General features: G+C 37.0%; 1 protein-coding gene across 1 annotated transcript in view; it reads left to right on the forward strand.

Moving 5' to 3' along the window:
• LRP6 (LDL receptor related protein 6) overlaps positions 1-26,829 on the forward strand; it is a 174,612-nt gene that overhangs the window by 142,166 nt on the left and 5,617 nt on the right. The window contains exons 16-20 of the mRNA XM_021690515.1: positions 5,845-6,054; positions 8,456-8,581; positions 20,335-20,571; positions 21,438-21,548; positions 25,920-26,150. Coding sequence (XP_021546190.1) covers positions 5,845-6,054; positions 8,456-8,581; positions 20,335-20,571; positions 21,438-21,548; positions 25,920-26,150 — 915 coding nt within the window. The remainder of the gene's footprint in view (positions 1-5,844; positions 6,055-8,455; positions 8,582-20,334; positions 20,572-21,437; positions 21,549-25,919; positions 26,151-26,829) is intronic.

The raw sequence follows: 26,829 nt of genomic DNA on the forward strand, positions 1-26,829 counted from the left end.
CTTTTTAAAGTTAATATAATAGTCTCATGTATTCCTTTGTAGCTTGCTTTTTTCAGATATATCATGGATTTGAGATGATCCCTGTTGATCCACAATTCTGTGTCATTTATTTTCACCACTAAATAGTATTCATTGTATGAATCATTCTACACTTTATACTATCTAAACTGCTGTTCCCAGTGTTTTTGGCATTAAAAGCAGTGCTTTAGTGAGTATTCTTGTGCAGATATTTGAACATTTCTCTGTGGCCTAAACCTTGTAGTAGTATTGCTATGTAATGTGCTATGTATATATTCACCTTGAATAGATACATCCAGGTTGCTGTTCAGGGATTATATCAATTTAAAATCCTCACCAGAAGTATAGGACTTGTCCCTCCAATATTTGGTATTGTTGGACTTCTAAATTTTTACCAATCCAATAGTTTAAAAGCTATATCTCATTAATAAAATTGCATTTCCCTGTTTGATATTAACTTATTGGTCATTCATGTTTCTTCCGTGAATTGCTATTTATTGCCCATTTTTCTATTACTGATTTTTAAAAATTCTTTAACAGACTATTAATCCATTATCAAGTTACATATATATTGGAGGAGAATTGGCATGTTTAAGAAATTCAGTCTTTTCATCCATGACTATAGTATATCCCTCCATTTGTTTAGGTCTTGTTTGATAATTTTTATTACATCTTTACACTTTCCTCTGTAGAGAAGGATAGGATATATATTGCATAAAACTTCTTCCAATTTGTAATTTACCTTTTCATTCTTCCAGTGGCATCTTTAGATGAAAAAGAAGTTCTTAATTTAATGTAGTGCAGTACAGTTTACTAATTTTTCCCATTATGATTAGTGCCTTTTATGTTCTATTTAAGAAATCTTTGCCTACTACAGAGTCACAAAGATATTTTGTTGCGTTTTTTTTTTTCCCCTAAACTTTGTTTAACTTTTCTCATTGAAATCTGTGACCCATTTGGAATTTATTTTTGTGCATGTTGTGATGTAGCGATTAAAAAATTTTTTTTTCCCATATTACTATTTGATTTAACATCAGTTTTTGAGAAGATGATTCTTTCTCCACTGTTCTCTAACATCATCTTTGTTATAAATGAAGTGACTGTATTTGTATGAGTCTGTTTTTGGAATCTAATGTTCCCTTGGTCACTTTGTCTTATGTGATATTTTATTGTCTTAATTGTTACAATGTTATAACAAATTTATCTGGCAGTGTTCGTCTTTAATATTTCTTTAAGACGGCTCTTGATCCTTTGTATTTCCATTTACATTCTAGAATCTGCCTCTGAGTTTCCACTAAAAATGAAAGAAACCTAGTAGAATTTTGACTGGGTTTGCTTTGAATTTACAGGTCAATTTAGGGGGAATTATTATTTTTTATAATATTAGTCTTCCAAACCATGAACATGGTATATCCATTTATTTAGAACTTTAATTTCCCTCAATGTTTTATAGTTTTCTGTGTAGAGATCTTTCCCATCTTCCATTAGAGTTATTCCTTGGTATTTGAGGCTTTTGAATGTTTGTGGTAAAGAGTATTTTAAATTTTTAATATTTCATTTTCTGACTATGGCTGGAGTATAAAAATAGTTTCCTTTTGTCTCCCATTCTGTTATATTGAGCTCGTTCCCAGGGACCTTGCTAAATTCAGTTGTCTGTGGCTTCTTAAATCATTTACCTACAAATTAATGAAAGTTTCTTTTTCCTTGTTGTGTTATTGCACTGGCTAGGACCTCCAATACAATGTTGAATAGAGTAATAGAATCCTTGGGTTTTTTGGTTTTGTTTTATTTTTGTTTTTCTTGATTTGGGGGAAAGCATTCAGTACTTCATGATTAGGTATTATGTTTGCTAAGGTTTTTCTGTAGATCACATTTTTATCAGATTAAGGAGATTCCCTTCTGTTCCTAGTTTGCTAGAATAAATCAAACTTGGCATGATACATTTTCCTTTTTATATATTGCTGGATTTTGTTTAATTAAGATGTTTGTGTCTATGTTCATGAGAATGATTACCCTATAATTTTCCTTTCTTACAATGTACTTGACGTTTTGCCATCAAGGTTACATTGGCCTCATGAAAAGAATTGTTTCCTCTTTTTCTATTTTCTGAAAAAGGTTAGTATAATGTTGATAGTTGGGTTTTTTTTTCTTCCTTATATATTTACAAACAATCAAACACTTTTGTCATGGGATGTCTTTCAGCTTTATATTTTTAGCCTCCCACAGAGCCTTTTACTACAATTATATTTAGTACATGCATAGTTTATTGAGTAAATGAACATGTCTTTTCATTGTTGGTTCCAGTGTTTTACTTATAACTGCCATTAAAGTAGATCAGGTCCTCATCATGTCTGGGATCCTGCATTGACACTGTTGACAGCTCTTTTTTCTTTTTTTTTTTTTTTAATTTTTTTTTTTTAAATTTTTGACAGCTCTTTTTTCTTAAGGACCACTTGAAACCATCCTTATGTTACCACCAGCTAATCTTTTTTTATTCACTCTTACTATTTTAGGTTTAATTTTAATTTTCATCAAAGTGATACATGTAAATATTTGTGGAAATCAAATGCTTCTACTTAGTTTATAACAAAAAACAAGTCTACTGTTCTGCGTACTCTCAGTTCCCATTCTGAGGCATCTTCTTTGTTATAACTTGCTTTAAAACAGCTGTTTCTTGGTTTTTCAGTTTTAGACATCACAAATTGACTTCCTTTGATGGAAAATAAAATATTTGCTGTCTTAAACTGTATAGCCCCAAAATACTCATATGCACTCTCTTCCCATCCTCCCAGGATAGTTATAATTTTTAAGTTCATACTTGTTATTTATGGCTATGAAAATATTACCATTAGCATGTTTCTTTCTATAGCTTTTTTCCCCTGAAGTTAATCTTGTCTAATGTAAATATTGTTTCAGTACCTACAGAACAGATGCATCAAGCAATCCATCTTTTTTCTTTTTAATTGGAAGCACTACCTCTTTATCATCTTGCTCCAATCTGGATTTGCTTGCTTTTTATTTTATTTTATTTTATTTTTTAAAGATTTTATTTATTTATTTGAGAGAGAGAATGAGACAGAGAGCATGAGAGAGGGGAGGGTCAGAGGGAGAAGCAGACTCCCCGCTGAGCAGGGAGCCCGATGCGGGACTTGATCCCGGGACTCCAGGATCATGACCTGAGCCAGAGGCAGCCGCTTAACCGACTGAGCCACCCAGGCGCCCTTTGCTTGCTTTTTAAAGGCCAGCTTCCTTTCACTATTATTCTGGAAACGCACTTGCCAGTCTCCTTGGTGCTGAAACCTGTTTACTTGATTCCATTTCTCAGGCTAATTTCTTTTTCTTGGTAGAAGACATCCTCTGTTAGCTTCTTGAAAGGAGTTTATAGGAGGTTAAATTCATTTATTTGTCTGAATTTTTTTCCCCTCACACTTGGTTGATAATTTGGATGTATATAGCATTCATGTTCCATAACTCTTTTCTCCCAGTTTTGAAGGCAGAGCTCTATTGTCTTCTATTGTTGTTGGGAAGTTTGATGTCATTGTGATTCCTGACTATTTATATGTGATCCTTTATTTTCCCCTCCAGAAGCTTTTAACATCTTCTCTTTTTCCCAGATGTTCTAGAACTTAATGATAATGTGCCTTCATGTGATCCCTCCCTGACTTCCCTCTTTGTTTCTTTCTTTCATTGAACTGGTTACTAGGTGAGTCCTTTCTATCTGGAAACTTACATCTTGAGTTCTGGGAAGTTGGTTTTTGTTTTTTGTTTTTTGTTTTTTAATGTTTCTTTAATGATTTGTTTTCTCATTCTGGAACTTTTACTCAGTTGTTGGATCGTGACTGTAACTGTATTTTTCTCACATACTATCCATCTCTTTATCTTTTTGTTCTGCTTTCTGAGAGAGTTTTTCAAATTTATCTTCCAGCCCTCTTTTGGGATTTTTTTCCAGGTATCATATTTTTAATTTCCAAGGACTCTTGTGTTCTGGGATGCCTTGCCCTCATCAAAACATCCTGTTCTTTAGGTTTTTGTTGCTCTTGATTTTTTTTTTTTTTCTGCTTTTAATTCCATCTGTTTCTCTAAATTCCTTTATTCTGTTTTGGGCTTTGAATATAAAAAAGTCATTTTCTTTAAATATGTGGTGGTCCTTAGTTGTCTGTATTTAATAGTGAGACATTAAAATGCTGCCTTTCCCATTGCTGCGGCCTGTGAAGGAGTGGACATCTTATGGACACCTGGCTGTTTTCTAATGGGACTCCAAGGTGACACTATCTGAAGGTCTTTTTTTTTGGATACCTCAGGTTTTTTATTTGATTATTGTTGTTTTTGGTTTGTTTTTCCTATAGGGATATCTTCCGGTCTTCTGTAGGAGGATAAAAGCTGGCTGCTAATATTCTTGGAATCTAGTGGGAAAAGGGCACAACTTATATTGGAGAATCTCACCAGTTAGAAAGTAGACTTTTAATTAATTCCCCTGTGAAATCCCATGTATGGCACTACCTCTTTGTCTGGTATGTTAAAATCTGGTTCAGCCTCTTTAGAAAGTATATCTTCAGTCTTCTAGTAAAGGAAGGGAGGAGACCCAGGAGCTGAATAAATTCTTGTACTTCTTTTCAATCAGTCCTTTTCTCTCAGCCCCAGCCATGTAACTCTTCCTTTTGCTCCATCCTAAATTACCTGGTGCTTCCAGTTTCTGAGCTAATTGATTTTGTTGTTGGCTTCACCAACTGCAGGCATTTAGCTTTCTCTGGGCTACTATGTCCCTGGTCTGCTCCAACTTCTGAATTTTATATCATTTTGTGCTCTGCTGTCCTGTTTGTCCTTATGGATTATACCTTAATTTTTTACTACAATTTTAGGAAGGAGCCTAAGAAAACTTGTGTTTAACCCACCTTGGATCTGAATGTTGACTTAGGCAGTGCCTTCTCATCTGGAGTATCTCCCCGTTTTTCTCCCTTTTTAAAACTTAGCTTTATGCTTGCCTCTTTCCTAGAACTTTCCCTGATATTTCTAAAATACAAACTAATGCCCTTCTTTGATTAAACTCTCATCACTTAAGAACCATGAATATGTTCTATAGATATTTGAAGGACTATTATGGGGAGCAGGGAGGGAATGAATATTTTTTTTTTCTTTTTGAATGAGGGAGAAACGGGATGGAGAGAGTGGGGCACAGATTGCAACACACTGAATGAAAGAATTTTCTTATAGTTCAGCAGAACGGTTGCCTGTTAAGAGTTAACATCCCATATCTGGGATGTTGTAGAAAGAATTCTTTCTTTGTGGTGAGGTTTGAACCAGGTCAGTCATTTGAATCAGTCATTTTTTTTTGAATCAGTCATTTTTGAATCAGTCATTTTTTCTGTGTTCTGAGTGGCCAGATGGAGTGTGGGTGGAGTGGTTCTTCACAGAGGCCTCAGGTATACTCAGCAAGTAGGGGAGGCCAAGAGTTCAGAGCTCTGGGCTCTAGCCAAAGAAGTCCCATTTTTATCTGATTTATATGTTAAGGCTTTTCATAAAATGTAATTTGAGAAATGGACTATGCTTTAAAAAATTTTTTTGAAAGTTACTCTGTTTTTTCCATGTTTCTGTGAAGTAGAGTATTTACTATGTATTGGGCACTTACTTGCTTTTGTTTGTACTTAAATGTCTAGTCTGTTCTCTGGTATGTATATATCTTCTCAGAATGATTTTTAATTTTTGTGATAGATACCTTATATTTTCTATTTCAGTACTTTTGGAATCTAACTGGTATTTGATCAGTAGTTGCTGAATGTGTGATTTGACCCACATGAATCATTGCTATTGCACGTTCTCCTTTCCAAGGTGCCAACCGGATAGTATTAGAAGACTCCAATATCTTGCAGCCTGTGGGACTGACTGTGTTTGAAAACTGGCTATACTGGATTGATAAGCAGCAGCAAATGATTGAAAAAATTGACATGACAGGCCGAGAGGGTAGAACCAAAGTTCAGGCTCGAATTGCCCAGCTTAGTGACATTCATGCAGTGAAAGAGCTGAACCTTCAGGAATATAGTAAGTGCTGATGGCATACTGTTAATTGCAGGACTCATGTTTGTTATAAGAAATTAAGATAGAATTAAGATGTTCTTCTGTGTCTTCTTACCTTTTTAAAATTTTACTTTTTTTTTTTTTTTTTAAGATTTTATTTATTTGACAGAGAGAGACACAGCAAGAGAGGAAATACAAGCACGGGGAGTGGGAGAGGGAGAAGCAGGCTTCCCGCCAAGCAGGGAGCCTGATGTGGGGCTCGATCCCAGGACCCAGAGATCATGACCTGAGCCGAAGGGTGATGCTTAACTGAGCCACCCAGGCGTTCCTTCTTACCTTTTTCTTTAAAGATTTTCATGCACTTTTAATTTTGCCATTTTTTAAACTCTGTGTTTTTAAAGCCTTACATCAAACTCACCTGGGAGCTTTTTCAAATTAAACACCTTTTCCCCATAAAACAGAAGTGGGGGAAAGAAGTGGTCTGGCTCATTTTCAAAAATTTCCTCAGATACAACAAGGACTGCTTGTCAAGCCTTCTTTCTCACCTTCAGCCCCTTTAAGAATACTGGTATAAAGTATATATTTCTTTTGATCCCTGTGTGCCCCCATAGTTTGAACAAAAGCAATAATTATATTTATATAATGATGAATATAGTTATCTTGGAATAACCTTATTAAGCAAAAACAAATTAAAAATTAGTGTGTTCAGAAGTTTTTGAAATGAACTTAGAGAAAACTGATTAACAAATGCTTTGTTTTCTTCCTCCTAGATAAATTTCTCAATTCTCAGCTTAGAAAAGTACCCATAAATTTTTTTTTAATTTACTGAAAGCTTTTAAATATGGGTAATCATCTTGCCTTAATTTCTTGTTAATATCAAAAGACTCCTCATAGCAGTCACTACTGTGGGTTTTGTGTGATTGTACCAGGAATGCTAATGTTAAATGAAATATTAAAGAGAGAACTTTTGAATGCTTGAACTTCTCAACCTGAGGCTTTCAAATCAAACTGGAATATGAAAGGAGAATAGTGGAATGAGAGCACCATTGCTTGTTCAGGTCTTCATTTTGTTGTCACTGTTTGTGAACTTAGAAGTTAGAGGCATTTGAGAATTAGAATTGTTGTCATTCTAAGTTAATGCATGTGAGTCATGCTGAACATTTAATAGAAATAAGGCCTTAATTTCTAAGTTATTCAGTTGACAAATGAATATTTTATTGCAGAAAATCTCAATGGAGGTTTTCAGAATTTTAGGGGGGATGTCTTTTTTTATAATTAAATACTTAAATATGGTTTTATATTTGGAAAAACTTTTTTTTCAAATTTCTAATAACATTAACAAGAGTGAGATTTTTGTTTATCAGAAGTGTCATGGGGGCGCCTGGTTGGCTCAGTTGGTTAAGCGTCTGCCTTCAGCTCAGGTCATGATCTCAGGGTTCTGGGATCAAGCCCTGTATCAGGCTCCACTCAGCAGCAAGTCTGCTTCTCCCTTTCCTTCTGTGATCTCTCTCGCTTTTGCGCTCTCTCAAATAAATAAATAAAATCTTTTTAAAAAAAAGTGTCATGGAATTAAAAGGTTGTGCTATATGTAGGTTGTGTATTCTAGTGTAATATGACTGATGTCTGTTTTGGGACATCTATGTAGTATAACCTATCTGCTCAGTTACAGATAGCTGCCTCCCTCAGTCTCATCAATACACACTGAAGCAGGGCTGATGTGTTATTGAGAACACAGATAATAAATGGGGTGGCTACATTAGATGCTGGTATTCTGATGACAGATGTCAAGTTGCTTACAATATAGGCTAAGTAGAAAATTCAAAGCAACTTCATTAAATCCAATTTGTAAAACAGACTTTGAAAAGTTGCCTAAGTTTGTATTTATTTAATTTATCCCAAATTTAAGGAAATTAAACATTAGTAACATTGCAAGTTACCTTTTGCAATTGACTAAGCAAATAATTTTGATTGAGTGGTTGCAATCCATGTGAACTTAAGTTTTTTTCTTCTAATGTAACAACTCTGATTTTCCGTATTTCATTAAGCTACAGTTTTTTGAGTAAAATCATCTTTTAGAAAGGTAGAATTTCTGAGTTAAAGTCTTTGGAAGACTTTTTATATTTTAAGTAGAATAATGTCCAGGTCTCTGCATTCTCCTTAGCAATGTTTTTAGTTTCAATAATCAATTTTTTATATATATAAATATTAAAGACAGTGGTTAATTTTGCATTATTAAATTGTCCTCATTTTCTTGTAATTGTGTAGGGATACAGTGAGGAATTATATTGTTAGTGGGATTAAAGTCCAAGGTAATTTTACATTTAGTTTTTCTTGGTAATTCATAAATAATTGATTTTGACTGAGCTGTCCTTTCTTCCCTTCCTCCTTCCCTCCCTTCCTTTTCCTTCTTGTTCTTCTTTTTCAGGACAGCACCCTTGTGCTCAGGATAACGGTGGCTGTTCACATATTTGTCTTGTAAAAGGAGATGGTACTACAAGGTGCTCTTGCCCCATGCACTTGGTTCTGCTTCAAGATGAGCTATCTTGTGGAGGTAAATATGTTATTTTCTTGTGCAGGTCCAAATGCCGATTAACATGTTCTATGACTTAATCTGGCATTCTGTGATTTGGCAATGAAATTGCTCTTTCTCCTGACTTGATTAGTCACTTACATTCCATTCATCTGTACTATCTTAGCCTTTTGGGTTATTCTGAGAGGGAATCCATCCTGATCTTGGGAGTAAGGTGGAAGTGCCCTTATTTTGGGGGAAATTAATCTTGTGAATGAATGTATTTCCTAATAATAAAGTAACTTTTTTTCACCCCAGAGAGTATCAAAATGAATTAATTCTACCTCCTGTAATCTCCATCTACTGAATTCTAGATTCTACCAAGTTTACATATCATTGCAGGAAATATATCCAGTGAAAAGAACATTCTTTTATTCACACCTGTTGGTAGTTCCCTATTGTTTTTACTTATTTACCTAGCAAAAAAAAAAACAACAACAAACTAATATCACTCTAATAATGTAGTGAAATTGGTTCACTCACTCATGAGAGCATAACAAATTGGTACATTCCTTTGTTAAAGCATAGTGTGGTGCCTGTCAAATAAATAAATAAAATCTTATTTTTTTTTAAGAATTTTTATTTATTGGGGCACCTGAGTGGCTCAGTCGGTTAAGCATCTGCCTTTGGCTCAGGTCACGATCCCAGGGTCCTGCGATCGAGCCCTGCTCAGCAGGAAGCCTGCTTCTCCCTCTCCCACTCCCCCTGCTTGTGTTCCCTCTTTCACTGTCTCTCTGTCGAATAAATAAATAAAATCTTTAAAAAAAAAAAGAATTTTTACTTACTTATTTGACACAGAGAGAGAGCACAAGCAGAGGGAACAGTAGAGGGAGAAGGAGAAGCAGGACCCCCCTGAGCAGAGAGCCCAATGCGGGGCTCGATCCCAGGACCCTGGGATCATGACCTGAGCTTGAAGGCAGCCGCTTAACTGACTGAGCCACCCAGGCGCCCCAATAAATAAAATCTTTAAAAAAAATAGTGAACTTTGTTATATATATTTTACCACAATAAAAAAATAGCAAGTGTTTCCATATCAAGGTCCTAGGTTGTTACTCTAATAAGGCAAATCTTAGAAAAATTACCTTTATGTAATGGTAACATAGATAAAACTGAGTCAAAGATACCATTTCCACTTAGAAAATGTCTTTTAGAAGACCTTTGCATTTTTTCTTCACACTTAGTGATTATTTTTTTTTTAGGTTTTTTTTTTCTTTTGACAGAGACAGCAAGAGAGGGAACACAAGCAGGGGGAGTGGGAGAGGGAGAAGCAGGCTTCCTGCTGAGCAGGGAGCCTGATGCAGGGGTCAATCCCAGGACCCTGGGATCATGACCTGGGCCGAAGGGAGACGCTTAACAACTGAGCCACCCAGACACCCCTTAGTGATTATTTTAAATGTGTGTATTAAATTTTTAAAAAATATATGTATTAAATTAATGGAGCCTTTCAGCAAATGTGTTACCAACACTCAAATCAAGATATACAGTGTTGTCATTAAGAAAAGTACCCTGGTGTCCTTCCATAGCCATTTCTCTTCCAGAAGTAACCACTATTCTGATTTTTATCCCCATAATTTAGCTTTTCCTGTTCTTGAACTTTAGGTAGGAGTCATGGCATATGCGTTCTTTTTGTGTCTGATTCTCTTGCTTAAGATTTTTGAGATTTAGCCATGTAGAGGAATGTATCTGTAGTTTGTTTCTTTTTATTGCTGAGTAGTGTTTCATTGTAAAAATATGGCAGTTTATTCTCTTGTTGAGGGACATTTTAATTGTTTCGTTTTTTTGTTCTTAAGAATAAAACTGCAGGGGTGCCTAGGTGGCTCAGTCAGTTAAGGGTCTGCCTTTAGCTCAGGTCATGATCCTGGGGTCCTGGGATCAAGCCCCACATCAGGCTCCCTGCTCAGTGAGGAGTCTGCTTTTCCCTCCACCAGTCTCCCTAGCCCGTTCTCTCTCGCTCACTCTCAAATAAATAAATAAAATCTTAAAAAAAAAACTTTTTTAAGGGCGCCTGGGTGGCTCAGTCGTTAAGCGTCTGCCTTCGGCTCAGGTCATGATCCCAGGGTCCTGGGATCAAGTCCCACATCGGGCTCCCTGCTCAGCGGGAAGCCTGCTTCTCCCTCTCCCACTCCCCCTGCTTGTGTTCCTGTTCTCGCTGTCTCTCTCTGTCATACAAATAAATAAAATCTTTTAAAAAAAAAAACTTTTTTAAAATTAAAAATAAAAGAATAAAACTGCAGTCAGTGTTTGTGTATAAGATTTTTTTTTGTTGGGGTGCCTGACTGGCTCAGTTGGTGGAGCATGTGACTCTTGATCTTGGGGTTGTGAGTTGGAGCCCCACGTTGGGTGTAGAGATTACTTAAAAGTAAAATCCTTTTTTAAAAAAGATTTTGGGGGGGGGCACCTGGGTGGCTCAGTCGGTTAAGCATCTGCCTTTGCTCAGATAGTTAAATGTCTGCCTTCAGCTCAGGTCATGATCCCCTGGGATCGAGCCCTGCATTGGGCTCCCTGCTCAGTGGGGAGCCTGCTTTTTCCCTCTGCCTCTGCTGCTCCCCCTACTTGTGCTCTTTATCTCTCTCTCTCTCTCAAATAAATAAATAAAACCTTAAAAAAAAAAGATTTGGGGTGCCTAGGTGGCTCAGTCGTTAAGCGTCTGCCTTTGGCTCAGGTCATGGTCCCAGGGTCCTGGGATCGAGCCCCACGTCGGGCTCCCTGTTCAGCCAGGAGTCTGCTTCTCCCTCTCCCACTCCCCCTGCTTGTGTTCCTCTCTCGCTGTGTCTTTCTCTGTCAAATAAATAAAAAATTTTTTTTGGTAGTTTAACATTGATTTTACTGTGGAGGTAAATGAAATACAGAATCTTAATTCATGTGCCTGACCTTCAAGATGTGTTTTCATTTGAGCCTGCCTTACCTACTCATCTCCTTTAGTGTATCTCACTTTATTTTTGCTTGGCTATTTAGAGTTTGATGATTACTGTTGCATGTTCTGTTTTGTTTTGCCTCAGTGGACCTGTGGTATTTCAGAGATGTTTTTTTCTTTTTGCATGCCGTCCTAAATCTTACTTACTTTTCAAGGAGCATCTCCTCATAATCTTTAAGCCTTCACTAGCTCTTATTGTTCTCCCCTTTCTCTGAGTTGTAGCACTGTTACCACAGTTTGCCTGATATGCAGTTCAGAGTGATGTTTTGTGTTATATTCATGCGTCTCTGCCCATCCCCAGTCAAATTAAAAGCTCTTTAAGGACATGGACCATATATTTTACCTATTTTTATTCTCCACATGATCTGGTATAGTGCTGAATACATAATAGGCTCAAATTCCCTCTCTAAATAATATCTCAAATTCCCCATGTAAAATGTTCACCTGTAATTTACAGTATTCTCTATTTTAAAGATAAAAGGTTTGGGGTGCCTGGGTGCTTCATTTGTTTAAGCGTCCAACTCTTGGTTTCTGCTCAGGTCATGATCTCGTGGTCATGAGATTGAGCCCCACTTCAGACTCTGCACTCAGCGCCGAGTCTGCTTCAGATTCTCTCCTTCTCTCTCCCTCCCTCACCTGTTCACTCTCTCACAAATAAATAAAATCTTAAAAAAAATGTTAAAAGGTTTTCTGATCCATAGTCATATTAATAAAGTTATGTTATCTAGGGTATTTACTCACAGGTTTTTAAAAGAAGTCAGCAAGCCTGTGATATAGTAGTAAAGGCAATGGACTAAAACTAAGGAGACTGTCCTTCTGGTCCTATCTTTTATTTTTAATTATCCCTTGTTTATAGGAAGCTCTGTGACCTCTGTCACTTAGCTTCTCTGAGCCTCAGTTTCCTCATTTGCAGAAACAAAGAAATTGGGCTTGAATGGCAATTCTCAGAGTGACCTCAGCAACTTTTACATTTTTAAAAATTATTGAGGACCCCAAACAGCTTTTGTTTGCATAAGTTATGTTTATATTTCGTGGTTAAAATTAAAACCAAGAACTTTAAAAAATATTTATTAAAAATAACAATAATAAACCCTTACATGTTCTCAAGTTAAACCTGTTAAGAAAGTTAACTATATTTTCTGAAGCAAAATAATTTTGGTAAGAAATGTGACATTGTTTTTACATTTTTGTAAATCTCTTCAGTGGTGGCGGGATTCTCATGTCTACTTCTGCATTCAGTCTGTTGTCGTATATGGTTTTGGTTGAAATATGTAAGGAAATTTAGCCTCATACAGAAGTGTAATTGGTGAACGGAGAGCTATAGTAATAGACTTTTCAAATAATTATGCATATATACTGAATTCTATACCAGATACTGCAGTGGTAGTTTTCTGTAGGTTTAGTTGCCATGTGGAATTTGAAACCATATTTTTTATAATCTCTTATATTAAAATCCATTCATCTATTTTGTGCTCTGAATGGATATTTTACTCAGGCATGATTTTGTAACCTTACACCATGGTCATTTGGAATACTAGAATTCTAATCAGAAATTCTAGATCTTCAGATTTTAGACAATATCAAAAACACATGTTTATATCACCACCAATCTCATTAGAAAAAACTTTTAAGTAGGGGGAATCTGTCAGGCTTGCAGTGTTGGATACAGGTTTTCCAAAATTATAATTTCTGGTTGAAAGCTCCAGTGTTACAATATGCTGCAAAAGTACAGTGTTATGATTTGCCATTGTTTTCTTTGAAGTAATAGGCTCGCTAATTCATTTTTTATTTAAATTAATTAACATGTAATGTATTATTAGTTTCAGTGGTAGAGGTCAGTGATTCATCAGTCTTATATAATACCCAGTGCTTATTACATTACTTGCCCTCCTTAATGTCCATCACCCAGTTCCTCCATCCTCCCACCGCCTCCCCTCCAGCAACCCTCAGGTTGTTTCCTATGATTAGGAGTCTTATGGTTTGTCTCCCTCTCTGATTTCATCTTGTTTTATTTTTCCCTCTATTCCCCTATGGTCCTCTATTTTGTTTCTTATGTTCCACATATGAATCAGATCATATGATAATTACCTTTCTCTGATTGACCCTTATGTCACTTAGCACAATACCCTCTAGTTCCATCCATATCATTGCAAATGGCAAGATTTCATTTTTTTTAATGGCCGAGTAGTATTCCGTAGTATATATATACCACATCTTTATTCATCTGTCAGTGGACATATGGGCTCTTTCCATAATTTGGCTATTGTGGACATTGCTGCTATAAACATTGGGATGCACGTGCCCCTTCAGATCACTACATTTGTATCTTTGGGGTAAATACCCAGTAGTGCAATTGCTGGATTGTAGGGTAGCTCTATTTTCAACTTTTTGAGGAAACTCCATACTGTTTCCTAGAGTGACTGTACGAGTTTGCATTCCCACCAACAGTGTAGGAGGGTTCCCCTTTCTCCGCATCCTCACCAACATCTGTTGTTTCCTGCCTTGTGAATTTTAGCCATTCTGACTAATGACAATTAGTCATTCTGACTAATGACTCTGACAATGAGGTGGTATCTCATTGTGGTTTTGATTTGTATTTCCCTGATGCTGAGTGATGTTGAGCACTTTTTCATGTGTCTGTTGGCCATTTGGATGTTTTTGGAGAAATGTCTGTTCATGTCTTCTGCCCATTTCTGTTGAGTTTGGTAAGTTCTTTATAGATTTTGGATACTAGCCCTTTATCTGATATGTCATTTGCAAATACCTTCTCCCATTCTGTTGATTGGCCCTTGGTTTTATCAACTGTTTCCTTTGCTGTGTAAAAGCTTTTTATCTTGATGAAGTTCCAGTAGTTCATTTCTGCCCTTGCTTCCCTTGCCTTTGGAGACGTGTCTAGCAAGAAGCTACTGCGGCAGAGGCCACAGAGGTTGCTGTCTCTCTTCTCCTCTAGGATGTTGATGGATTCCTGTCTCATATTTAAGTCTGTCCTCCATTTTGAGTCTATTTTTGTGTAAGGTGTAAGGAAATGGTCCAGTTTCACTCTTCTGCATGTGGCTGTCCAATTTTCTGAACACCATTTGTTGAAGAGACTGTCTTTTTTCCATTGGACATTCTTTCCTGCTTTGTCGAAGATTAGTTGACCATAGAGTTGAGGGTCGATTTCTGGCTTCTCTGTTCTGTTCCATTGATCTATGTGTCTGTTTTTGTGCCAGTACCATACTGTCTTGATGATGACAGCTTTGTAATAGAGCTTGAAGTCCGGAATTGTGATGCCACCAGCTTTGCTTTTCTTTTTCAACATTCCTTTGGCTATTCAGGGTCTTTTCTGGTTCCTTCCAAATTTTATTTGTTCCAGCTCTGTGAAAAAAGTTGAAGGTATGTTGATAGGGATTGCATTAAATGTGTAGATGGCTCTGGGTAGCATAGACATTTTAACAATATTTGTTCTTCAGTCTATGAGGATGGAACATTTTTCCATTTCTTTGTGTCTTCCTCAGTTTCTTTCATTTGTGTTCTATAGTTTTCTGAGTATAGATTCTTTGCCTTTTTGGTTAGATTTATTCCTAGGTATCTTGTGGTTTTGGGTGCAGTTGTAAATAGGATCCACTCCTTAATTTCTCTTTCTTCTGTCTCATTGTTAGTGTAGAGAAATGCAGCTGATTTCTGTACATTGATTTTATATCCTGCCACTTTGCTGAATTCCTGTATGAGTGTTAGCAATTTTGGGGTAGAGTCTTTTGGGTTTTTCACATAGAATATCATGTAATCTGGGAAGGGTGAGAGTTTGACTTCTTTGCCAATTCAAATGCCTTTTATTTCTTTTTGTTGTCTGATTGCTGAGGCTAGGACTTCTAGTACTATGTTGAACAACAGTAGTGATAGTGGACATCCCTGGCTTGTTCCTGACCTTAGGGGGAAAGCTGTCATTGAGAATGGTATTTGCCCTGGGCTTTTTGTATAGGGCTTTTATGATACTGAGGTATGTTCCCTCTATCTCTACACTGTGAAGAGTTTTAATCAAGAAAGGATACTGTACTTTGTCAAATGCTTTTTCTGCATCTATTGAGAGTATCATATGGTTTTTGTCCTTTCTTTTATTAACGTAGTGTATCACATTGATTGATTGGTGGATGTTGAACCACCCTTGCAGCCCAGGGATAAATCCCACTTCGTCATGGTGAATGATCCTTTTAATGTACTGTTGGATCCTTTTGCCTAGTATCTTGGTGAGAATTTTTGCATCCATGTTCATCAGGGATATTGGTCTGTAATTCTCTTTTTTGTGGGGTCTTTGTCTGGCTTTGGGATCAAGGCAATGCTGGCGTTACAGAACAAGTTTGGAAGTTTTATTTCCATTTCTATTATTTGGACTAGCTTCAGAAAAACAGGTATTAATTCTTCTATTTGGTAGAATTCCCCTGGAAAGCCATCCGGCCCTGGACTCTTGTTTTTGAGAGATTTTGATTACTGCTTCAATTTCCTTGCTGGTTATGGGTCTGTTAAGGTTTTCTATTTCTTCCTGTTTCAGTTTTGGTAGTTTATACATCTCTAGGAATGCATCCATTTCTTCCAGATTGCCAATTTGTTGGCATATAATTGCTCATGATATGTTCTTATAATTGTATTACTTCGGTGTTGGTTGTGATCTCTTCTCTTTCATTCATTATTTTATTTGGGTCCTTTTTTCTTTTTGATAAGTCTGGCCAGGGGTTTATCAATTTTATTAAGTCTTTCAAAGAACCAGCTCCTAGTTCCGTTGATCTGTTCTACTGTTCTTTTGGTTTCTATTTCATTTCTGCTCTAAGCTTTATTATTTCTCTTCTCCTACTGGGTTTAGGCTTTATTTTCTGTTCTTTCTCCAGCTCCTTCAGGTGTGAAGTTAGGTGTGTATTTGAGACCTTTCTTGAGAAAGGCTTGTAGTGCTGTATACTTCCCTCTTAACCGCCTTTGCTGCATCCCAAAGGTTTTGAACAGTTATGTTTTCATTTTCATTTGTTTCCATGAGTTTTTAATATTCTTCTTTAATCCCTGTTTGACCCATTCATTCTTTAGTAGGATGCTCTTTATCCTCCCTGTATTTGAGTTCTTTCCAAATTTCCTCTTGTGATTGAGTTCCATTTTCAAAGCACTGTGGTCCAAAAATACACAGAGAATGATCCCAATCTTTTGGTACTGGTTGAGACCTGATTTGTGGCCTACTATGTGATCTATTATGGAGAATGTTCCATGTGCACTTGAGAAGAATGTGTATTCTCTTGCTTTAGGATGGAATGTTCTGAATATATGAAGTCCATCTGGTCCAGTGTGTCATTCAAAGCCCTTGTTTCCTTGTTGATCTTCTGCTTAGACAACCTGTCCATTGCAGTAAAGTGGGGTGTTAAAGTTCCCTACTACTATTGTGTTATTATCGATGTGTTTCTTTAATTTTATTAATTGGTTTATCAAATTAGCTGCTCCCATGTTAGGGGCATAAATATTTACAATTGTTAGATCTTCTTGTTGGATAGACCCTTTAATTATGATGTAGTGTCCTTCCTCATCTCTTATTATAGTCTTTGGTTTAAAATCTAATTTATCTGATATAAGGATTGCCACCCAGCTTTCTTTTGATGTCCATTAGCATGATAAATGGTTTTCCACCCCCCGACTTTAAATCTGGAGATGTCTTTGGGCCTAAAATGAGTTTCTTGCAGACAGCATATCAGTGGTGGTGCTTTTTTCCCAGTCTGATACCCTGTGTCTTTTGATTGGGGCATTTAGCCCATTTACATTCAGAGTAGCTATTGAAAAATAAGAATTTAGTGCCATTGTATTACCTGTAAAGTCACTGTTTTTCTATATTATTATATATATTAAAATTCTTTTATTTCTCCAGAAAGAGATTCTCTAGTGTCTTCTATGCTTTTTTCAAGTCCAACTAGCATCTTTATAATCATTATTCTGAACTCTAGTTCTGACATCTTACTTATGTCCATACTGATTAGGTCCCTGGCAGTCAGTCTTGCCTCTTGTTTTCTTTTTTGAGGTGAATTTTTCTGTCTTGTCATTCTGTCCAGAGAAGAATAGCGAACAGGAGAACAAAATACTAAAATGGCAATGACAACCCTAGAGAAATACACACTAAACAAATCAGAAGAGACTGAAAACAGAAAAAAGAAAAAAAATTAAAATTAAATAAAAAAAAATAGAATATAATCAGACAGATGAATAGCAATACACTGGATCCTGTGTATATTTTGGTCTGTTTGTTAGAAAACTAGGTCCAAAATTGTAAGGAAAGAAAAACTTGTATATGTACAAAAATAAAATTAAATACAATGAAAGGATAGAATGTAACTGTAAAAATGAAAGTTAAAAGACAAAAGAAAAAAAAAGAAAACAAGAAAGATTATAAACAGACAGGTGAACAGAACAGAGCAATACACAATACACTATATCCTGAATGTATTTTGGTTGGTTTGTTAGAAAAAATTACATCTCAAAATTGTAAAGAAAGAAAAGCTTATATATATATATATATACACATTTTATATATATATATATATATACACACACAAAAATAAAATTAAATACATTAAAAGGATAGAATGTAATTGTAGAGATAAAAATTTTGAAAAGACTTTAACAAAAAAAAGAAAAGTTTTAAAAAAAAAAGAGTATCAGACAGGTGAAGAGAACAGGTCCATACACTAGATTCTGGATGTATTTTGGTCTGTTAGAAGAAACTGCTTCCCAAAATTATAAAGAAAGAAAAACTTATATACAAAAATTAAATACAACAAAAAGAATGTAACTATAAACATGAAAATTCCAAAAGTTGATAAAATAAGAAATTGGTTGAAAAGGAAAGAGACAAAAAAAATTGAAAGACTAAGGAATCATGGGGGGAAAAAACATGAATTCTATATACTGTTTTCCCCTAGCGCTGTCGTTTTACAGTTGTATATGATGATTGGTAAACTTGGTCTTAGTGGGATGTTTTTGCTGATCTTCTGGGGGAAAGGCCTATTGCGTTGATTCTCGGGTGTCTTTGTCCCAGCTGGAACTGCACCACCCTTGCCAGGGGGCCAGGCTAAGTAAGCGGCTCCAGATTGCTCTATGTGGCTTTTGTTCCCTGAAGGCTTTCTGTGCTCTTTAGAGGATGACAGTGAAAATGGCAGCCTCCCAATCCCCAGCCCCGGAGCGGAGAGTGGGGGCCCCACTTCTCAGTGTGCTCTCAGGGAAAAGCAGTCAATCACTTCCATCTCCCTGGTTTCCAACCGCACTCCGTGCTCACCCAACTTGTGACCAGGTATTTCTGTCTCAGGCCCACAACCCCGTTTCAAGGCTCCAAACCCTGCAGACTTGTGTGGTGTGCACTTGTGCCGCTCCTGGGGGAGAGAGTGGGGTCTTGCTGTGGTTCTGCTGCTCACTGGGCCCCTGCTCGGAGAACAGTCACCCCACGGTGCCTGGGTTGGTGGTATATGATAACCCCAAGCTGAGAGCGCATTCCTGGGCTCGCTGATTGCAGCCAGATTCCCTGCTCCAATGCCTGGGAACTCTGCCGCAGTCAGGCACCCCTGGTCTTCCTGTGACCCCGGAGATCCTGAGACCACACTGTCCCACCCAGGATTCCGCCCCACTTTTCCACCTGAACACCTTTCAGGCAGGGACATCCCTCACCGGAGCAGACTTCTAAAAGTTCTGATCTTGTGCTCTGCTGCTCTTATCACTCTCGGGTGCCGGCTTATGGAGGCTCCCTCCCCGCTCAGTTTATCTTCCGATATATGGCCTCAGATTCACTTCTCTGCACCTCCTACCTTGCAGAAAGTGGTCACTTTTCTATTTGTAGAGTTGCAGCTTAGGTCTCTGGTTGAGTTCATAGGTGTTCAGGATGATTTGATAGCTATCTAGCTGAATGACTAGACGAAACTGAGGTCTCCTACTCCTCCACCATCTTGGACTGTCTCCTCGCTAATTCATATTTTTTTAAACTTCTTGCCAGATACCGAAGTGTAAATAACTATAGTTTATTTGTCAGTTCTTTCAATTTTAAAATAAAAATGGTGTTCCATTTTGTGTTGAGCTTAGAACTCAAAGTGCTTTCCTGTGAGAAACCATCATACTGAGGTATACAACCTGAGCTTTATGCATACTTCCCATTTTATCAAATGCTATTGAAGAGACAGAATGTATTCCAAGAGTTGATTTTAATATAGTTAATATTTTTACTGGTTCATCAAGAACATTTTAAAATAAAACTGGCTTTTTTTTTTTTTTAAACTCTGAGTGTGTGGCTGTACAGAATGCAGTGACTACTAGTAACAGTTTGATAACCACTTGAGTTTGCTAATGTGCCAAGACTTTTACCAGCCATTCCTTTTGTTGAGTCAGGGCAAGTGTAGTAGAAAGGCAAGTGGCATCTCGGTATTATAATAAAATAGTTTTGACTTTGTAGGTCCTCTTACCCAAGGGTTCCTGGGCTGCTCTTTGAGAACCTCATCACTAGAAAATTTATGAATTGTAGGCTAACTTTAAAATATTTGTAGGTGGATGATTATGGTGATTATTCCTCAGTTATGTGTGAGATTATAATGGATGGCAAATAATCCTACTTGAATTATATGAGAAAACTTTTTTCTGTCTTATAGTTTTGCAAGTTAGTAAATCTAAATGTAGTAGTGTAAAAATTGTATTTATTTTCTGGTTAGATGGGGTAGTTTACAGATTTTATCTATTAAAAAGTGTTTTGCATATGTTAAGTGAGCTTCACTCAAGTGTGTTTATACATTTGTGTGACTGTTGTGTTTTTGTCACTCTTCTCCCCCTTGTTCATTTGAAGAACCCCCAACATGTTCTCCTCAGCAGTTCACTTGCTTCACGGGAGAAATTGACTGTATTCCTGTGGCTTGGCGCTGTGATGGGTTTACTGAATGTGAAGACCACAGTGACGAGCTCAATTGTCCCGTATGCTCAGAGTCCCAGTTCCAGTGTGCCAGTGGGCAGTGTATTGATGGTGCCCTCCGATGCAATGGAGATGCAAACTGCCAGGATAAATCAGATGAGAAGAACTGTGAAGGTATCTGAAATTCCTGGGGCCTGGTTGTGTAGTCTTTTTTTCCATTAATATTCAATTGTTTGAAATTCAGGGTATTGCTTTGGCTCAATGGTAGATTTGGGGTTTTTTCAAGTACATTTGACTTTATTATGTTTAAACCTAGTAGCATGTTCCATATTGTTGTTTTAATCCACTTATCATGCATAAGGTTTATACACTTTAATAAGCTTTGCAGATTGAGAGATGAGGCCCATAAGTTAGACCTTCAGTATGTAAAAATAGTCCTTGTTTCCACTGAACTCTGATTTAGGTTTATTTATTACAATGTAAAATAATTTCATATTTTCCTCTTTGCACCACTAACCTTTAACATGGTAAAAACAAATTCTCTAGAATTTTTTAGTGTCTAGAAATGCACGTAGAGGGCACCTGGGTGGCTCAGGCAGTTAAGCTCTGCCTTCAGCTCAGGTCATGATCCCAGGGTCCTGGGATTGAGCCCTGGTTCGGGTTCCCTGCTTAGCGGGGAGTCTGCTTCTCCTTCTGCACCTACCCACTGTTTGTGCACACTTTCTCCTCTCTCTCAGATAAATAAATAAATAAATCAATCAAAGAAAGAAATGCATGTAGATAGAATTCTTTAATTCTTAACAGAATTATTAGTGAAAGATGAAATTTAATGTAAAGAACAAAATAGGAAATTTCCTGCTGGATTTCTTTTTCTACTCTTTTCTCTCTACCAATGGAAATCCCCAGAGAATAATTTTTAAGTTATATTTTAAAGTCTAATTTGTTTTTCATTTACATCCAGAAAGTACTTTTTGACTCTTGCCAGAGTTTGACTTTACATGCTAGTAAAAATAAGAAAACTATATACATTTTTTCCCCAGTGCTTTGTTTAATTGATCAGTTCCGCTGTTCCAACGGTCAATGCATTGGAAAACATAAGAAATGTGATCATAATGTGGATTGCAGTGACAAGTCAGATGAACTGGATTGTTGTAAGTAGGACTAAAACTTTATATATTACTCTTACAGGACAATTTTTAAAATAGTTTTTCCTTTTCTTCATGGGTGAGTTTCACGTATAATTAGTATTTCTTTATTAAGAAGCAAGCATTAGGGGCGCCTGGTTGGCTCAGTCAGTTAAGCATCCAACTCTTGATTTCAGCTCAGGTCATGATCCTCAGGGTCATGAGATCAAGCCTTACATCGGGCTTCCTGCTCAGCTGGGAGTCTGCTTGAGAGTCTCTCCCTCTACCCCCTACTTGCACTCTCTCTTTCTCCCTAGAATAAATAAATAAAAATCTTTAAAAAAAAAAAGAAGAAGAAGAAGAAAAGAAACAAGCATTAATATTAAGCTAGTTATTTGTACCAGGATTTTTTATGTTTTGCTTTTAATAATTCCTTAAAGACAGCAGTTTTCTTTGCACAAAAGTCTTCACAGAAACATTAAGGAAAGCATCAGAAAAGAATAAATATTATTTTGCCACAACTAAAGTTAGTAAAGTCTCAAACCATTTAGATATGTAGAAATCAGTCAGTGGTATAAACTTGAGATTCTGAACATTATCCCATGTTTATCATCTCTCACTTTTTTCTTGACATGTTTCCACCAGTTTCTCAGTGACTTTAAGAGCTTCCTTAAAATGCACCTGAGGATTCTTATGCCAACATATACCCCTATGCCTAAAGACTCTAGGGTACATAACTCATAGTTTCTTCAAAGTTCATAACTATTGACAAATGCCCTGACTTAAACTATATCCCGAACTGATAAACTTAATTCTGAATGGAATTCAGAATAAGTCAGGTCTAGGGGCGCCTGGGTGGCTCAGTCGTTGAGCGTCTGCCTTCGGCTCAGGTCATGATCCCAGGGTCCTGGGATCGAGCCCCGCATCGGGCTCCCTGCACCACGGGAAGCCTGCTTCTCCCTCTCCCACTCTCCCTGCTTGTGTTCCCTCTCTCGCTGTGTCTCTCTCTCTGTCAAATAAATAAATAAAATCTTAAAAAAAAAAAAAAAAAAAAGTCAGGTCTACCCTGTCAAACTGATTTAATGAAATTTAGGTAGAATTCATTTAAAAACTCTTTACACATAATGAAGACTTTAAGCTGGTATTTTTACAAAATTCAAATGGGATCCTTACTAAGACTTTTAGAACTTACTCATTTATTCAGCAGACTTTTACTGAATACCTGCCATGTGTTGAGGGTACATGGTTCCTGTACCAAGTTTCTCAAAGTCCTCTCTGGTTGAGCTAGTAGTAAGAATAAAGATTTTAAAGCCAAATAGAGATGGATTTGAATTCTAGCTCCACCTCTTACCAGCAAATTATTTGTTGTTAAACTTGAGTTGCTTTATCTTTAAAATGAAGATAATATTTAGCCTGGTGGTTGTGAGAAAATTAAACAGTTCAATGTATATAAGCTCTATAGCCTGGCTCATAGTAGACACTGTTGATAAAGGAGTGTGATAAGTGGTATTAAATGTGCTATAATAGAGATCTGTACAAATAGCATCAAAAAAGAGAGTGGTCCGATCTTCAGGAGTGAACATGGGGTTCATCAAGGAAGACATCTTAGAAAAATGATACTTAAAATTGGGTCTTGATCAGTGAAGAGTGTTAATTGTATAGATAAATGGAGAGATTGTATTCCAAGCAGAGAGTATGCTATTCAAAAACAGAGTGGAACAGGCACCTCTGGGAAACTACATGTAACTGGGACTGCCAGAATACAAGCTATGTCTTGAGGAGGGGTATCAGCAAGAGAACATATGTAAAGGTAAGATCAGAGAAGACTTTGCTTTTCTTTGAAAGAGCCTAGACAGCATCCAGAATAACGGAGAGCCATTGAAAAGCTTAAGTAAAGGACTGGCATGGCTATGTAATTGTGAAAGCTGTAAAAATAGATGGATTGGAAGTATAAGATAATGGGCAGGGAAATGTTAGATTGATTGCTTTCACACATTTTGATCACATCAAGAGGAATACAGTGATGTGGGTGTACACATGAAGAAACAAAAGTGTCATACAACAGTACTTACCCATATGATATAGAATGTATTCTGAAATTTTCTGTTTTAAAATGCTGATTGCAACCCACTAAATTGTTTTCACCATCTAATGACTTGCAGCCTCTAATTTAAAAATACTTAAGAGGCTATCATAGTTCAGGCAGAAGATAATTATCTAAATCAAGAGGAGCACTGGTAGTGGAAAGGAGGGGATAGATTTCAGAAATAGAGTAAAAAAGGTTTTGCAACCATTTAGATGTAGTTGATAAGTTTAGGTTGACTCACAAGTACCTCACTGAGTGACTGGAGTCATTAACTAGAATATATAGCAGAGACTGAAAACTGAAGGATCATTCCGTATCTTGGGGTCCGGATGTAATATTTGTCTGATACGGGTTTTTTATTACTTTTTTAAAATTTAATTTAAATGCCTTTGATTTGCCACAGGTGCCATCATTTATTTATGATCTGCTTTATTCCTGGGAGCCATAAAACCTGTTGGATATTGGTGAAGATGAGTGCAGGGTAGATAGGTTGCATTCAGGTTGTCAATGGGATATCCCAATGAAGCTGTTCAGGAAGTTGTTGTCGATTGTGTGGGTCTTTAGCTCAAGAGAGAGATTTGGCCTCTTCAGTTTATTAAAGATAATTAAAGCTGAGGCATTGTGGATGAAGTCTCTCAGAGAGAGTTAAGTAGAGGAAAATAGTGGGACATAGAACTATGGCAAGAACTCTGCACTTAAGAGACGGAAGAGAAGGAAACAAACAAATGGAAACAGAAAAAGAATAATCAGAGCTAGTAAAACTAAGAGAGTGGTATTTTGGAAGGATATTGATTAGGCATTTTTGAGAAGAAAACAAGAGCCATCGGTATTGAATGTTTGGAGAGGTCAGTAAGATGAAGAGTTTAATGAATATGGCAAATAGGAGAACTTTGACCTTTGTCAGACAAGTTTTACTGTGGCCGTGAGGATACAAACCTGATTTCAGTGAGTTAAGATGTGAAGACTAAGAATTGGAGATAGTGAGTATAAACTATTCTTTCTTGAAGCTTGGCATTAGAAAGCAATGCCAAGGCACTGGAAAGGAATAAGAAAGATAGATGACTGCTCACAAGGACTAGGGAGAATCTGTACCCCAGAGTCCACAGACAACATATGTAACTGGCAGCCTCTGCATATTCTGTAACTTAGTGATAGCATTTTCTCTCATTTATTTAATCTGTCGGAGGTCAAGTTTAGCTGTGTGGGTGGGAGATTTAAGGTAAGATGAAGCAGAAGAGAGGCTTTTAAAAGATCTGTAGTTGTAAGGCCCCTGAATGGCTCAGCTGATTAAGCATCTGACTCTTGATTTCCGCTCAGGTCATGATCTCAGGGTCATGAGATTGAGCCTGTTGTAGGGATCTGTGCTCAGTGGGGAGTCTGCTTTAGATTTTCTCCCTCTCCCTCCCTCTCTGCCCCTCTTCCCCGCTCACACTCTTGCTCTCTCTCTCAAAAAAAATTTCACACACACACACACACACACATAAAAGATCTGCAGTGTGAGATATAGTCTGACTATTCAGAATGGAAGGATTTTCCTTCCAAATAGAAGAGTAACGCTCTAAACTTGACAAGCCCTTTTACTATTTACCTTCACCTGTAATATTGATGCCTCCTGCTTTTAGAGCCTCATAGCTCACAGATCTGGTAAAGGTGAGTGCCATGCACAGGGTCTTCCTCTAGTGCTCTCAGGCTCTGGCCTTTGTAAGTACTCAAGTATCAGAGACCTTACGTTTCTTGCCCTCAGGCAATAGATTCACTCTGAAGGCACCAGCATATTGGGCCTGAGAGCTAGTGCTCTCCTTAGCTTCTGATCTCCCTTCACCAGGCCTGTATGTCACTTTTCAAACCTAAAATCAAGCTCAGAGCTGCTTGGCTTCTTCATTATGCCAGGTAAAACATTTGATGACTTTCCTAGGTCCATCCCTTTTGGCCCTAAAATTTTCTCTGAAATTCAAAATAACCATGTTATTTTATGATATACAAAATGAAGTAGGATAAATTTTATCTGTGTATTTAGAACTTAATGATGTTTAAATCTATGATTCACTTACATCTTTGTTTTTATGAATTTATAGATACACTTTTCAATGTATTTTATTTCTGTCTTCACTTAAAGATAGTTCATTTTGATTTCTAATGATATTTACCTATATACCCAATGGGGTATGGTGTATAAGTATTCATAGAAATAAAAAAATGGTTGTGAGTTGTCTTCACTAGCTCACATTCTACTCAGAAGCCCTCTTTTTAATAACTATTTTGAGTCTACAGTTGTTTCTCCTTTATATAACTCTACTGCATTCTCATTTTAGATCCAACTGAGGAACCAGCTCCACAGGCCACCAACACGGTTGGTTCAGTTATTGGAGTAATTGTCACCATTTTTGTGTCTGGAACCATATACTTTATCTGCCAGAGAATGTTGTGTCCACGTATGAAGGGAGATGGGGAAACCATGACTAATGACTATGTAGTTCATGGACCAGCTTCTGTGCCCCTTGGTTATGTGCCACATCCGAGTTCTTTGTCAGGATCTCTTCCAGGTGAGTTAAGACTGATCCATTGAGAATCAAGTCTGGGATCCTGGCAGGATTGCCAACTTTCCATTATGGAAATAGGATATTGCCTAGAGTCTATTCCAAACTAGACTACTTTGGGTTTAAAAACTTCTAAGAACAAATGTTCTCTTTTACTTTTAGCACTGTCTCTTTTTATGAAAGGTTATAAAGCAAATACATAATACCCGTATTTATACATACCGACTGCATTTATTGCACGTACTACATGTACTGCATTTCTGGATGTGCTCTCCTGAAAGTAAATAGCCAGACATTTGTTGAGGAGTCATAAACCACAGGTCCTTTAGGTGCACTACCAGGGGACCTCAGTACTATGGAGCCCAGCAGTTAAAGGTGGGAAAAAAATAGATTAAGATTCCTTTTCAGCAAAGATTGGAAATAGCTGGGTGATAACAGGGAGGGATATATTATCTTAGGCTATGCCTAAACAATAACTAAGTAGCCAGAAATTCCACGTGTTTGGGTAGACCATATTGCCCTAGGGAAGTACGGCTTTCTTTTCAGTGCCTTCTGGTGCCCATAGTGAAAAGAAGCCTTTTTTTAAATGAATATGGAGAAGGAGGCAAAAGCTCTCAGAAAATAAGAACTTACTCTGGGTGTAAATCTAAGAAAACAGATACGATTTTGAAACTATTAATGATAA

This window comes from Neomonachus schauinslandi, chromosome 5 (assembly GCF_002201575.2).
Source record: "Neomonachus schauinslandi chromosome 5, ASM220157v2, whole genome shotgun sequence".
Lineage (NCBI taxonomy): Eukaryota > Metazoa > Chordata > Mammalia > Carnivora > Phocidae > Neomonachus > Neomonachus schauinslandi.